We start from the raw sequence: 16,132 nt of genomic DNA on the forward strand, positions 1-16,132 counted from the left end.
AATAGTAAAATGTAGCCAGTATTCATTACTGCGGTTTAGATTCAAAATGCCATAAAAAGGAACCATGTTTACACATCGTCTTAATAACGATAACATTAGAATGTTATTTGCATATAACTGTAAACTCGATTCAATTTGTGGAATCGGAATTTGATGTAATTTAGTGGTCTTTGATGATATTTGGCTGAATTCTTTTGTTAAAAAAAATTGTAGTCAAATTTGGAATTTATTGAAAAACTAGTAGAAATAGTTTCCATCAAATATCTATAGAGTGATTCTGTAACCAGTTAGCGACAGTATTAACCATCGATAGTTTAAAATGTTCATTTACATATAATTTCGGTATGTAATACAAAAATAGGCAAGCTTGTTTACTTGTATCGCTTCCAAATAAAAACTTGAATAAAACTGTTGTTTTTTCTTCAATATTTTAACGATTTTTATTACTTTTCACTAAAATGAGTGTACAATCACAGCCGTTTGCTACTTATTGTTATATTTTTCATCTTCTTTTGATTTTTATTTTTATTATTAAATTATTATTTCTTTTTATTCTAGTTTTTTATTTCATTGCAATATATATTTTGTGTTTATAAATAATTTATTTTATTATAAATAGTTTTCGATTTAATACTACAAAATAATGCCTTCAGATCAGAGCTGCGTCAAGAATTGAAACTATATTTGTTTGATTTAATTAAAATTAGCTATAACAATTAATCCTTTCACAAAATTTAATCATGCCCTTCAAATAAAAAAACATGATTGAAGTATACACAACGTAAATCCAAAGACAATATTTCACCTAATTATTTAAGAAATCATTGAGGTCTAAAAATATACAAATTTAAACATACCTATGTCGGCGATATAGTTCAATTATTGTGTAAACTACAACGAATAACTATTATTTTCATTTTTATTTTGTATTAATGGCGTAATTTTAATTGGTTTAAAATAGAATAGGTTTACGAAAAAAAAAAACATATTTTATGAAAATCGTTAAAAAGTCTTTGCAAAAAACCAAATAAAAGCCATAAATCTTTAAGAAAATTTCTAAAATATGAGTCAGTACAATCATCCCTATGGCGAATTCCTTTTATGAAATTTTATAGCTAAATGGTTTGGTTTTATGTACATGGTTTTATGCACAATTTTTAATTAATAATTGAGAATGAATGTGATATGTATGATCAGCTACTCATTCTCTGCAGACAGGCAAATGTTGCCCAAAAGAATATATACTTTTGACGTTTAAAAACTGATATCAGTTGCAAAAATGTATATGCTTAGAGTATGATAATGGATCAATGCTTATTGCCTTATCAGACATTCTTCGCCACCGTGGAAAGTTTAATAGGTAACTCACAAAGTTTACTGGTTGACGAAGCATTGATTATGGATATATTTCGCTAAAAGTAAGTCATGGCTACAATGAGAATATTAACATTATATGAACTTAAAACTCAATAAATCCTAGTCGTCGTTCATATTAAGACTAGCGGCTTTAGACGTTTGACAGAACGCATCAAATCTCATAAAGCAACTGGATCAACATGTGCAACAACTCACTGAGCACTTGCAACATTGATAGAAACATGAGAAATTAACCAATATGTTAACAAAATGTGCAATGGAGTTATCTAACAGATAACTTTAACGTAAGTACCAATATAAATTTTTTACTACAATACAAACAATTATTTTACATGTGTATTCTAATTAAGAAAATATAATGATAAACATTTTGCCAAATTATTATATATTAGTAAAGGCGACGCTTAGGCAGGATATTTGCTTGAATAATATATTATTAAAAAACTAACAAAAAATATTATATGTATAAAAAGTCGTTGGTATATTGGTTCTATAACTTATATAAATTACATTAGTATCATGTAAAAATCAGGTAATTGATGTTATAATCTGATTCTTAGACCCATAATCGGTGATTCTGAAAAGAAAAATATGAAACTATTATAATCTTACTCTTATTAAAAAAGAACTTGTAAAAACGGAAAATGTGTGTTTTTTAGTATTATACGAACAAATTTGTGTGGTAATGCATAATGAACTTATGTTCAACACGATCTATCACACTATCACAATTTTAGTACAGTTAGTATATAAAAATACCAAATATTTATTAATGTTAGTAATGCTAATTGCTGAGAACGCAATCGGCCCAATTACGGTTGTCGTTTCTATAGTCGCCGTCGACTTTATGTGCAAGACGCCCTCGCCGTGGCTTTGATTCAAAAATAGTCGGCCCTATTATGGTTCTCGTCGGCGTCGCAAAATGAAGTCGAGGCGACAATAATCATATTAGGGTTGTCGTTTTTTGTCGATAGCGACAAATAATTGTCGATGCAACAGTCGACGTGTAGTCGATTTTTAAGAAAATCTATCGCCGTATAAAATTGTGACGACATTGTACTTTTTAGTCGACGTTGATATTGTAACATTCTTGTATTTGATATTTGACCATGAAAATAACAACAGCAAAACAATTTGAAATGTTGGTTTCCGAATTGGAAAAGAAACCCATGTTTCGCAAAAGGGTTTACCAAAGGTAATTTTCCAGCTAATTTTAAATCAGATTGGAATCCATTGCTACAAAATTAAATGTAAACGGGTCACCGATTAGAGACTGGCAAAAAGTATGTTAAAATTAAAATTATTTTTATATGTTTTTATTAGTTAGTTTTCTAAAGTTCTTCTAGGTTTGGAAAGATTTAAAATTTAAAACTAAAAAACAATAAGGGTGAAACCAGCAGCACTGGAGGTGATAAAAAATACGGAAAACATAATTGTAACAGACGTTATAGACCATGAAAATGTGCCAGTGGACAATGCTGATGACGAGACTGATGTAACTACTATCCAAGCTTCTCGATCGCCCAAAAAAAAAAATAATGATAAAAAGTCATCAAGGAGTACATTCTCCACTTCATTCTCACTTGAACTTAAGATATGTAACGCATTTATATTATCCATTTTTCACTATATTTTTAATTTTTCCGAAAGGGACGAAATTAGAATTCAAAATACAAACAAAATTTTATCTTATTTTGTTATTAACAAGGGAGTGTTGCCAACGCTTTTTTAATTGTTGCCAACTTTTATTTTAAACTGTCGATGTTGCTTCCATGCCTTACCATAATACCATTTTTGAATCGAAGCGACGGTGAGGGCGACTTGCACATAAAGTCGACGACGACTATAGAAAGGACAACCGTGATTGGGCGGAATAATTTATCTTAAAAATTCACGAGAAACTCGAACCCTACATCTCTATTCACCAACTAAACAATAGTCTAGTAGAGTAGTGAAAAAGTGTAGCAGAAACGTGCTAAAAAAATAGAGAACTAATTTATTGCTCATTAAACAGAGTATAAATAACACCCTACAAATAAAATTAAGAATATAATATAATGGCTCCTCAGGTCAACAAAAAGAAAAACCCATAATAAACCGACGCAACCATTACAAAAACATAGCCTACATATTTAGGCGAAGGTACTCAATTACTTTAAACCTAAACAGATATTTGGTATAGGCAAAAGAACTGACTTTTGACATAGCAGGTAGAATGCTAATGGGACGCAGATTTGACAAATCAAATGATTCACCAGTTTAGAAAAAAAGTTTTGCTCCAAGCTAAACTAATTGTTACTTTTTTATGAAACACACTACTTTTTAATGTTCATCAAATCGATAATAGTATGTTGGAGTACATTGCCCGTAAAACTATGTTTATTTGAAAGTATCCATATTTTGTGTGAGTACTACAATTATTTTTACTGCAATAGACTGTTTTTTAGTCGATCTAGCTATTTGTGTCCGCTCGGTCTTAATTGGTTCGATTCTCACGAAATTTGGCATCTGGATGGTCAATAGATTATATTTAGCAGGACCATAACTTTTGTGTGAAAAATACCAAAATGTTCATTTAACCGCAATAATTTTTAATGCTGGAAGTCATTTCCCGGTGAAATAAGAAATACATGAAAAGGACACTTCAGATTTTTGATATCCAGCTCTCACTACAGTGGACGTAAATATAGGACCATTGGCACACATTAGCATAGGCTCATAGATCTGTAGAAAAAGGTAAACAATAAAATGGACCAAAAATATACAAAGGCAAAGGACGGCTATATTATTTATTATTATTACTTTTTGTAGATTTTTATGCGTTGTTTGTTTGTGCTACACATATTTTTTAAATTTTATATAGGAGTAGTTTGCCTTCTACTAGGTTACTCTCCACTAAGTTAAATAAAATGAATTAAAACATATATTACGGTTTACTTTCTCGCTAAAATTTGACAGACCACAAAAGCGATAAAGTTGGGTATTTAATAGGTATACAGATAGGGAAAAGTTTCTAAATAGATTATCGAAGATAAAGTGAAATGAACTTTTGTCTCAATATACAATATTAATAATTTTTATTACAGACAGTATTATTTAAGAATAAGAAAACACCCTTTATTTGCTAAAACTCGTGGTCTATATTTTGCTTTGTGTTTTAATGAGTACAGGTTAGTATATATAGGTAATTTTGCGGCAAATTAATAAACAAAAATGGATAAAAAGATAAAATAATTTAAATAAAAACACACAACTAATATCACAAAAAAAAAAAATTAAACATAAAAAATATATAGGGGTGGGGAGGTATAAAAGTTGGATAGGAAACTATTTCTTTTGATGCCAACTATTTCTTATGTGATTTATACAAAATTAAAAAGGCAGTACTTTAAACACAACAAAAATATTAAAAAAAACATTATTTTTAAAAGCTCACATACTCTACAAAAATACATTGTAGTTTCGTTTATTACGATTTGAACAGACTTTGCAAAACGACTATTTACATTTTAAGTAAATTTATTTCCCACAGTTATTTAAAAAACAATTGCTTCAAAAAATGTATACAAACTGACAGTTTTGGTAAGTTATTAAGTACAACATGTTTTAGAAGTAAACGTTTCTCAAGCAAAGGATACAGCAATTCAAACTTGTGTAACGGTAATACTCTACTTAATCATTCAAGATAAAATTCTACACATCAAAAGACATCAAAAAGATATTTAGATTTAATTATTTAGAACATCATCCAAAAGATATTTAGATTTAATTATTTAGAATTTTATATGAATATTAGTTGTGTGTTCTTTACCTATATATTGATGAAGCAGATGTCGACCGTGACCAAGTAACTAAAAGACCCTCACCTCTATGACGTTCACGTTTGTTATGCAGTAAAACTTTTGTGCTATCGTCAGGAAATAACGAAGTTCTCAAAACTGTAAGGAGCAATCTGGAAATATAAGAAAATTCAAACAATGACATATATTTGTTTTTTTTTTTTTTTTTTTTTTTTTGTATTTCTTTTGTATTTACATACCGCGGTAAAACAGCTACAACAGCTGATAGTACTATTACAAGCCAATGAATTGGAGAGGCAAAGCATCGAAAAATTACCCAGTAACTGGAAGGTAAGCCAAAACAGTTTACGCACATAGAGTTGTAAACAACGGAAAATAAATAAAAAGAACCCAAACTAAAAACCATTGAAAGCACGTGAAGTATTGTCTGCAATGAAAAAATACACAAATAAAAACAAATCATTGAAAATTAAAATAATTAAACTTTTCACACCCATGAACGGATTTCTATCACTCCATGCAATAAATTCGTATATAAACAAGAAGCTGTTATGGTGGCACCAAACTCCCATATACCAACATCTGAATCAGCATAGGCACATAAAGCTATAAAAAATACTATTAGACTTTGATAAAGCGCATCCAACAGCACTATCCAAAAATCATGTGGTTTATAGGCTAAACCTAGGCGACCCTGTTTAGAGATGTAAACGGTAAATAGATATTGTATAAAAATTATACAGATACAACATTACATTTTTGTACAGATATGTATTTCTAAGTAATAAATCTTCTGGCACCCGTTGATCATAGACACCTATTGCTAAAGGTGGCAACGAAGTGAATATTAAATTATACAGCATTAGATACATTTGATCCATCATAACAGAACCAGAAAATCCGCAATAAAGTTGATACCAGAATATCAGAAACACGAAGGCCTGGAATTAGATAAAAATATATTATATTTAAATAAAAATAATTCTTCAGGGATTGTATAAAAAATGTAATGTTTAAACAATTTAACTTACAGCATTTTTATAGAAAAAATAAAGTATCATACGTGATAGACGATCATAACACCAATACCCATGTGTTAGAAGCAAGCGCTCTAAATATCGAAAACGTGCTACTGTAAAATCAGCAGCCATCACAGCTTGGGTACCTTCTTGTCCCGATATGCCAACGCCGACGTCAGCCATCTAAAAGAATTAAATTACATTTTACTAAATTCAAAATATACTTGTCACACACTTACTTGTATCATAGATACGTCGTTGGCGCCGTCACCTATGGCTAGTGTGCATAGGCGCAACTCTTCTTTAACCACTTTTACTAAATATGCCTTTTGTAGCGGTGTGGAACGACAACACAATACTGAAGCGCAGCTTTTGGCCAATTTCAAAAAAGGCCTTATTAATTTGGATCTAAAGCACAAAAGTATAGTTTAAAATCGTTGTTGGAAAAACAAAGGAAACAATAAAAGTCACCTTAAGTCTAATATAAAGGTTAAGGTTTTACCATCGACCACAAGGGCTCGTGGTTTTAAACGATGTGGGACTATCTTTGAAGCTTCCACTTCGTTTAAATAAAAGTTAATGGCAGATTCTGCGGCATCCTTTGAACGGGCTGTTAATCTAAAACATAGACATACCGAGAAATTTCCATATGCATGGCACATCATAAAAAAATTAGTTATTGCAACACAAAAACAATATTATATTGGAATATTTGCAAAAAAAAAAAAATAAATAATTACGTATATACCGTTATGTCTCACCTAATAAGTTCCATTTGTTGCGTAAATAATTTAGCCGAATATGCTATATTAATAGCAGTCTCTGGTTTATCTCCGGTTAATACCCATATTGATATTCCTGCTGCTAGCAATGATGAAATTGTTTCGGGTACACCCTCTTGCAAACGATCTTCGATTCCAGTTGCGCCTAAAAGTATTAGGTTACTCTCCAACTTTGCAAATGAGTCACGCAACCGACGTTCCCGATTTTCCATGGACATCTCAATCTCTTGATGTCTAGCCCACCACTCTGTGTATTCGGTTGGGTTAAGATTTCTTTTTGCCATAACCAAAATACGCAAACCTTCGCGAGCATAATGGTCAAGTTGTTGTTGTGTTTTTTCGCGAATTATTCCGTCGGGGGAATTTGGCGAACATGGTGCAAGCACAGGCATAATTGAACTATCAGCACCCTTAGTATATAAAACAATTTCTTGTGTGCCAGTACGTCTTACAACAACTGACATGCATTTTCGGCTGGAATCAAATGGAAGTATTTTTAGAACTTCATACTCCACTAATCCCTTGTTAGGAATGCTCACTAAAATGTGATTAGGGCTACGATTAATAAGGCAACAGTCGTAACTATAGGCAGCATTCACCAAAGCAAGTTCGTCAGGACTTTCTGCTTCGTACAAGGGACGGCCGTCAGGCGTTTGATATGTGAGATTGTTTTTTTGTTGTCTGAAAGAAAATATAGTTCTGAAAGATGTGGTCTATAAAATCTTGATGTTCGCGAAACTTACTGCAACTTATTAGCCAATCGTTTCGATTGTGCCTTTGAATTTAAAAATGTCGTTAGACTGGTAATCTTAGAATTAATAACCGCCTTAGCTCGTCCTGTAGGTGATATGTTATTTGACAATGATTTCATTTTCATTGGCGGCGATTCTGAGGTAGGCGTTGATTCCGCTGAACTACTTATTGGTGATAGAGATGGTATATGGGATTGTGTTGGAATGTTGAATAGCAAATTTGGAGGTGGTGATGGGGTCACAGATCTCGATTCGGCCAGACGCACATAACGATCAGCTGGTATGGCTGATGCTAACTTGTTTTGCGCTACTGACGGTGAGCCTGATAAATCATTTTGATCGGCAGAAGGTTTAACAGCTGCAATAAATAAAAAAATATTCAGAAGTTTTACAGGTAAACAAACTAATGTATTCTAATGCACGCTATGAAAAAGTGAAACAAATCTTAATCACGTTTTATACATAGTAACAACGCAATGGAAAATGCATTTTTATGGTTTCTAAAATACCTGTGATAATTATCAATGTTTCAAAATTTTCCCAGATCATGAGAGTAAACACTTTCACATTACTAGGAGGAGTAAGGCAAATATATAAGCTGTGTAGAACTTGACCAAGGTTATCCTAGACTACTATTTAAAATATGGACTAGTTTGGGAGGATAAGTTTCATTGTAGATTTAATTCAGCTTCAAGGTTTCAAAGATAGTTCAAAGGACTAAACCTGCTGGCGAGAATCAAATTTTGTCCACCATCACTGTGGTTACTAAGCAGGTAATTAGAAAAGTAGTTTGAATCTCGTAGAATGGATGGTATATACCCTTTGAAAACTCCCGAATTCTGGTATTTTTGTTGTTGTAACAGTAATACATGCAGATGTTTGGATTGTGCTGATCTGGCTCAAGCTTCAGGTTTAAAAATTCGGCTATCTTTATAGGCTGTAACCAGAGACGACTTGAACATGCTGTCGAAAGTTACCCCTAGGATCTTGGGGTAGTTCGTGGTATTAAATTTCCCTCAACCTGCGCATTCAGAGGTGTTCTCATCTCCTCAGACCATGTGGTAAAGTGTGTGGCCGTTGATTTCGTAGCGGATATTTTCATATTCCCGCGAGATAGCAGTTCAATCTTACACATATGTTATCAACCACTGGGCCCGATCCCATGATCGTACAATCATCCGCATACGTTAAGATCTCTATGCCGTCTGGAGGGCGAGGAATTCCGGAAAGGTAGAGGTTAAACAGTTCCGGAGATATCACGCCACCTTGGGGAACTCCCTGTTTCACTCTACGGGCTGTGGACTTCTTGTTGATTACCTAACGTTTCGAACTTGGCCGGAGGGTAGTTCTCTGCACGTCCTCACACAGTGTGTCATGATTTACCGTATCAAATGCCTTTGATAGGTCAAGGGCTACTAACGCTATTCTATGACACGGCTTGTTTCATTCCGTTACTGTGTAAAAATGGCGTGTAATGCTGTTGTGCAACGATGTTGTGGACGGAATCTCTAATGACTGAAAGATGTAAAGCCTCGAGAGCCTTACCTACTGGCGTCAAAAGGGAAATTGTCCTGTACGATTCGCCTTTGCTGCCATCCTTGCCTGGCTTCATTAGCGGGGACACCTGATTCATTTTCCAGGCTTCGAGAACTATGTGGTACTCGCCAGGCGAATACAGTTATTTCAGCATTATCATTGAGGTTCCTTTGAGTCTGGGCCCAACGCTTTGGATGACTTAGCATTTCGGATGACATTTGTATTATTACCCATCGTAACTGTGGTGGAGATCTGCCACGATGTAGTACTCTTCTCTTCGCCCTGTCGATCTCGGGTTGCTGGACAAATTGTCGGTTAAAATACTCAGCGCACCTCTTTGGATCAGTCACCGTTACGTCGTTAAAAGTGACTGAGGTCCAATCAAACCTTTTTAGTGTTCAATTTAACCGTAACCCACAACTTGCTCGTAGCGGCTCCAATTTTGCAACACTTCAGATGTTCTAGCCACATTTTCCTCTTATGATTCTTTACCAACCGGTTGACTTCCACTCTCAAATCGCTGATTCTAGGATCAGTGGGGTTGAAACGACGGAGATCATCATGCTCATTTGCTAATCCCGCTGCCCCCGCTGAGAAATTTGGTCTTATTTCGGGTATTCGACCAGCAAGTATATAGCGAACGGCTGCAGCTTTAATGATATCTAGAAAATTATTTCTACTACCGGAACATCAGAAGGAATGGTAATTTCTCTGATGAATTCTCAGAATTCTGTCCAGTGAGCTTTCCCATGGTTGAGGAAAGTCCAACGTACGGAGGTTGTGAAATCAGACGACCTGCTTACGGAGAAGATTATCGGGAGATGTTCTGAGCCAATAAAAATTACGGGTAGCCAAGTCACGTCATTTATCACACCGGGTGACACTATGGTTAAGTCTGGCTGTGACATTCTCATCTTATTCTGGTCGGGGGCATAGTCGTTTACCATGCAGGATGTGTAGCAGACAATCTACTCTGCCAGCGCAGATCCCTTCTGGTCATTACCTCGGACAGAACGCCACAACTCAATGTGGACATTAAAATCCCCTAATACCATGCGGTTATTGCCCACCAACAATGGGCTAATATCTGGCAAATTGGTTTACTGCACTGCTGCGATCTTAATATTCCTTCGATTCATAAATACCACTATCTCATCTATCACTATCTCACTATCTAGAATATGCAAGACTATAATTTCAATCTTTTTGACTAAGAATGCCTTATTTGGTGGCAAAAATGCAACTTTCTAGCGTATAAATCCATCTTCATCATATAAATCGCAGAACTAGGTAAATTGTTGGGCACGAGGTTAGTAATATCCGAAATAAGATGAAAAAACAAACGCTGACTCATTGTAATTCTGTCCAACGAATAATTAATAGACTAATAATCAAGACAGACAGGCAGGTGTACCCATGATTGGATAATAGTTCCCTATTGATCAATTCTTGTCATGTTCTATGAGCCACAATTTTTATATAGGGCAAATATTATGTGAATCCGTGAATAGTTGACCTTATTCAAGACAGACTCACAGTTCCCACAGAGCACTATAAATTAATAATGGAGGTTCTTCTTAGATAGTATATCGTTCAAAACGATTTAGTAAAGTATTATCTCAGCAAAAAATGTTTTAGTATATTTTTAAAATTATATTACCTTTTAAAGTCACCGAAGAATCTCCCACCAATGACGCATTATTACTCTGCACCTCAATTATACCACTGGCGTTCATGAGATCACGATGCGGCGTAGCACTAACAATTACTGTATTGCATATAGCAAGTACAACTAAAAATTCTTGAATACGTTGAGAATTCTGTGTAAAATACTGTCCCGATGAACTTAAGTTAAGCATATCACTTATGAGCGAGGTATTCGCTATTAGAGGCGGCGCTGGAGATCCAGGTTTTGAATAAATCTTCTCTAACTCTGAAGGGGGGTGGTTATAGTCTATACCATTGACGACACATCGGCGAAACAGCATTTTATTTTCAGTTAGTGTCCCAGTTTTATCGGAGAAAATGTGTTGCACTTGACCAAGCTCTTCAGTGATGTTCATAGCACGACATTCAGTTTTCTTATTGGTGTCACTATCAAATAAATCCATATTGTTGTGTATATGGAAAACTTGCAATATCTTACATAACTCTATTGTCACATATAAAGATAATGGTATCATGACTTGTAGTATTATAATATATGTCCAAAATATTAAAAGGCCTTCATAGTCTGGATTAACATCGAACGGTAAATAAGGTACAGGAAATTGTTCAAAAGAACTAAGCCACATTTTGCAACCAACCGCACCAACTACACACAATATTAACAGCAAAATTACACACCTATATTCGAATTAGAAAATTTATTAAATTTATTTTTATATAGTGTTAAATTAAAACTTACCAAATAACATCTATATTCATTTGTTGTTCCACCTGGGAACGTTTATAGCGAGGCCCACTATTATTAAGCATCGCTTTAGTTTCATGTCCAGCATAGACAACAATGCCTTCTATAAAATCAGTATTCTGGTGAAGATAAAAATGTACAAAAATTATTGCTACACTTATCATTCAAAATTGTGGAGACTATTACCTTAAGTCTGCTTTCTCTTAGTAGTAAGCATTCTGTTGATACTGGTACTCTCTCACCAGAGGGATGTATTAAGGCCCCATGAAATCTATAGAGTTTGGTTGTTGGCGCATCTGCCTCCACCCGACTTACGAATTTATTTGGTATAAATATAGACTGCTTTTCGGTAAAACCGCGTACTACCTGAAAAATAAGAAAAACAGGTATTGGTCACAATTATTATCAATAATATACATATAATATCAAACTAGCTGAGCCGGTGCGGGTTGCTGGTCCATCGTTTTAGTTTTCAATGATTATTCCTATTTTTAATTTTACAATCGTTTAGTAGGAAGGAAATAGTTGATGTAAATATTTCTATCCACTTCTCACAAAGACATAATATTTAAGATAAATTACACTAGTCGTACCTCTGTGATGATTGTTATTTTTGAAAGTTCAATATAGTCCCCCGTTCTGAGATAGGCTCAAAAATGTATTCCAGTCGATTTTAGCTATTGGGAAGTTCCTATGACACATTTCCTAACCGAACCAGCTGTTATTTGCAACCCCTGTATTTTAACCATACCTACTAGCAGTGTCCCCAATACTAGCATTTCAAATTTCCAGTTCCATTCGTTAACTCAAAACCAACTGATACCAAATTAAGTACCATTTAGTACGGGTGAAATTTTGAGTTAAATTGGTCCAGCCGTTCTCGATTCATGATTTATAATACATTTTTACAACATTTTTATGACAGTTCCCTCAGTAATTCAAATACAGTCAACTTTGTTTGATAATATTTCTGTACTTCATCGTACAATTTTAAGCATTTTGTAAATTCCCACCAGCTAATTGCTTGTGAAATAAAAGAATGGTTAGGTTGTATTAGGAAAAAGAGTATGAGAATATCTTCACATGTCCTAAGTGGCATACATTAAGCCGGAACAACTCTGCTGTAGTAAGTCTATTAATCTCTACTTTTTTAGAAAAATTTCTAGATAGCAATATGCTTAAATCATGCTCAAAAATCCTGAAGTCGGGAGCCACTGCTGGACACAGAAGACACACTTAAATAACAAACCCTAAAAATACCCCAAATTGGGTGGTGCCGTTTATAGGGACTACATGTGGAACAAAATAAACTGTTTTCTAAAAACTTGCACACTAAATATTGTCAAGATCTAAATTTTAGTCATCTGGGTCGATCCCTTCAAAAGTTCAAGTGCAATCGTGTCGAAACTTAAGATGTGTACAAATTTAATAAATTTGTTTTTTTTTTTAATCTATATATCTTTATCCTAACGTATACCCGTTTCAAATTTCCTATTGCCTTTTCATGTATTTTAGTCAAAAATAAAATATATATTAACGTATTTTTAGTCACCTCCAGGCAATCAAGAAACAAAACATATATTCCATTTGATTCAAAAAAAAAGAAAAAAATTAAGCATGTCAGCGACAACATTTACACAAATCGTTGTGTGAGAGTAATAGAACAGTAGGAGACAAACATCACAAGGTCGTATAAAATTTTACCCCGATAGAGATAATAAATCAATCAGCACTAACTGGAAGGGATGCGTTTTTATAGGGCAACGAGTTTGTGCAAGTTTTGATTACTACTTCTTGGATGTGATATTTCTTTAAAAGTTCACTGTCCCGGATCACTTCAGATAATTTAAGATATTTAACACTGATTTTCTTGTTCAAAGTTTCCAACATATGATTTTCAAGTAAATAAACATGTTTGCCAGGTTTACATAAGAATTAAAATGCGGTCGTTCCTTGAACAGCTGCAGACTCAATTCCTTAGTTACTATCTAAGTGTCGATGCTCAAGTTATTGAGAGAATTTTGGGGGTTGTTGTAACAGCTTGTGTGTTTAATCTTTACGCTTCATACTCTAAGGGTAAGTTGAAAAAGGATATGTATTGAAATTCTTTGGGATTAAGAATTGAGTATGTTTTAAGTTCAGTTTTGCTATTTAAGATTATTTTCATAAACATAATTTTCCTGAAACTACTTAACAATAGATAGCGTATGATCCACGATTTACATTGATTTAGGGACCTCATAAGTTGGAAGTTCTGTATGCTTTTTAGGTTCTTTTTCATAGAGCTAAACTTCTCTCTCTCTCTCTTTTAGAGACCGGCCTATCCCATTAGGGGTAATGTGTCTGGAATTATTGGTTAAGAAAGTTTAAGACGTTTGTTTAGATATTTTACCTCACAACTACAATCGTTATTCTTTAGTACCAAGCGCTTTGAAGAATTTACTCATCCAATGATTCTTGCAACAAAATCCAACTTCAATGGCGTTATAGCCTACTCGGTTTGAAAATTAGCACTTTTTAATTCGCTTCATTCACTTTCTATTAACAACTGGTTAAAAAGGATATTCATTTAAATTGTTTGAGAGCGACTACTAATAATACACCTTAGAACTTCTGCCCACTTGTTTCCTTTTTTACTTCTTAACTCTAGGTTCGATAGGGTCCGGGGGTTATGCCTATAATTTGCTAACTTCTTCCTATTTCAAGCATTCCTCCCAAAATTAATATTGATACTATTGTGTAACACAAAAAATGTTTGCAGGAAAAATGCAGTAGATTTCGAATGTAGAGCTGAAAACTGAAGATACGCGGATCGGCGTTTTAAAATGTTCCATCGCAAATAACCTAAATATACTGTTTTAAAATGTATGGGGCCTTAATAAATCAAAATAATCTGCAAAATTATTTGTAAAATTATCTTGCAATATTTTTTAATTATTTTAGTAATTAATATTCTATTTACACTAAAAGTATCCGTAGGAAAATCCGTTTTTATATAATAATTACAAATATACACGTGCCTTCTCTTATTAGCTCTAATTTCTGGACGATATATAATCGATAATAATCACTAGACGTATATTACCTAATGTTAGGTGTATAACATGGTTAATAGTCACATAATTCCAGGATGTACCCTCTACCTTTTAAAAATAGACCGCCATGTAGTAGGTACTCTTAACCTCAAGCTATAGTTACTTTTTTAACGTTTTGTCCATCGGAACCTACAACAAGTACATGCACAAATAGAAATATATCCCAACCCAACAAAAATTGGGAGTTGTATGCGACGTATAACCCATTATAAAGGAAAAGAATTTAGTTTCTCATTGTCGAGAAATCACAGAAGCAAACAAAGTTAAAAATATAGATTGTGGTAAAATGAACAATTAAATCTAATTTTTGGACTTTTAGATACCAATGAATAAATACCTATTTCAAAAGATTTGTGCCTGTAAAAGCAGTGGGTTAGTAGGTTGATTTGTATGTAGTTACGACAGCAAAAAATATTATAAAAACTAGTATTTATAATTTTATACGAATATTTTTATAGCATACAAAACAATTTGCAATATAACATTTAAATAGGTTTATTGTGAACTACTGCAGTAACATAGTTGACTGCATTGTTGTTCTTTTTAATAAGAAAATATGCAATACTGTAAGGACTTTCGGAAATGTATACTAACCTCTCGTCTTTTCAGATTTGTTTCGCCGTCTAAATCACAGGTGTCAATATAACAGACTCCATGGGGATCACTGGTACGTAATAAAAGTATGTCAGCAGGTACTGTTTCATTATTTGACAAATGTACAACGTCGCCAACACGAACATCTTGCCATTTCGATCTCTTGTAACGCTCAGTTTCACTAAAAGACAAAAAAAGCAAACAAAATGGAAAAAATTATAGGAAAATTGTGTTTAAAATCTTGGACGAAAAGAGGGTTCACAATGTATAAATAACAAGTAAAAAACACCAAAGTTTGGACGGGCCGAACTTTTAATACTCTCCACCATTTGAGAGGAACTTGAAAAACTTAAAAAAATTCGGGGCTATACGAAATTCGAATTGCCGTCTATAGAAACACGTGCATAGGCGATTGAGTTGGAATTCAAAAATTGGGCATTAAGATCACCTTTTGTGCGGCTTGGCTGATACTTAGCGGGGAATTTGTTAATACGTACTAAAAAGTACGAAAAACACTAAGTAGTATTAACTTTGGTATTTGGGGAAGCTTGAAATCGGAAATTTTCAGTGAGAGTCTTGATGTTGTGTAGGATAGACAAACTAAAGGCGTTTTCGTAATTCTAAAGTATTTTTACCAAAAGTACTAAGATTTTATACTATTTAGAATAATGTGAACGGATAGTGACAAAAAATGGTAATCATTACATTGGAAATCAATTCTTGGAAATGTGGATGGTGTACGGATTAAGCTAGAATTTTGATAT

The 16,132-nt window shown here is 33.6% G+C and overlaps 1 protein-coding gene across 2 annotated transcripts in view; it reads right to left on the bottom strand.

The window, feature by feature from the left end:
* Positions 1–200: 200 nt before the first annotated feature.
* The window catches only part of LOC101899021 (phospholipid-transporting ATPase VA), a 46,656-nt gene continuing 30,724 nt past the window's right edge, over positions 201–16,132 (bottom strand). The window contains exons 2-15 of one of the 2 annotated variants that reach the window (XM_020037997.2): positions 15,369–15,549; positions 11,866–12,045; positions 11,674–11,798; positions 10,927–11,612; positions 7,722–8,088; positions 6,958–7,659; positions 6,668–6,814; positions 6,436–6,604; positions 6,209–6,379; positions 5,933–6,118; positions 5,671–5,871; positions 5,417–5,604; positions 5,244–5,329; positions 201–1,954 (exon numbers count right to left, since the gene is read on the bottom strand). In XM_020037997.2, the coding sequence (XP_019893556.1) occupies positions 1,920–1,954; positions 5,244–5,329; positions 5,417–5,604; positions 5,671–5,871; positions 5,933–6,118; positions 6,209–6,379; positions 6,436–6,604; positions 6,668–6,814; positions 6,958–7,659; positions 7,722–8,088; positions 10,927–11,612; positions 11,674–11,798; positions 11,866–12,045; positions 15,369–15,549 (3,424 nt within the window). In that variant the 3' untranslated portion in view covers positions 201–1,919. Of the gene's footprint in view, positions 1,955–5,188; positions 5,330–5,416; positions 5,605–5,670; positions 5,872–5,932; positions 6,119–6,208; positions 6,380–6,435; positions 6,605–6,667; positions 6,815–6,957; positions 7,660–7,721; positions 8,089–10,926; positions 11,613–11,673; positions 11,799–11,865; positions 12,046–15,368; positions 15,550–16,132 lie in introns of both variants that reach the window. The other variant, XM_020037996.2, reaches the window with a different exon arrangement.

The sequence above is a fragment of the Musca domestica genome, unplaced genomic scaffold, assembly GCF_030504385.1.
Source record: "Musca domestica strain aabys unplaced genomic scaffold, Musca_domestica.polishedcontigs.V.1.1 5, whole genome shotgun sequence".
Lineage (NCBI taxonomy): Eukaryota > Metazoa > Arthropoda > Insecta > Diptera > Muscidae > Musca > Musca domestica.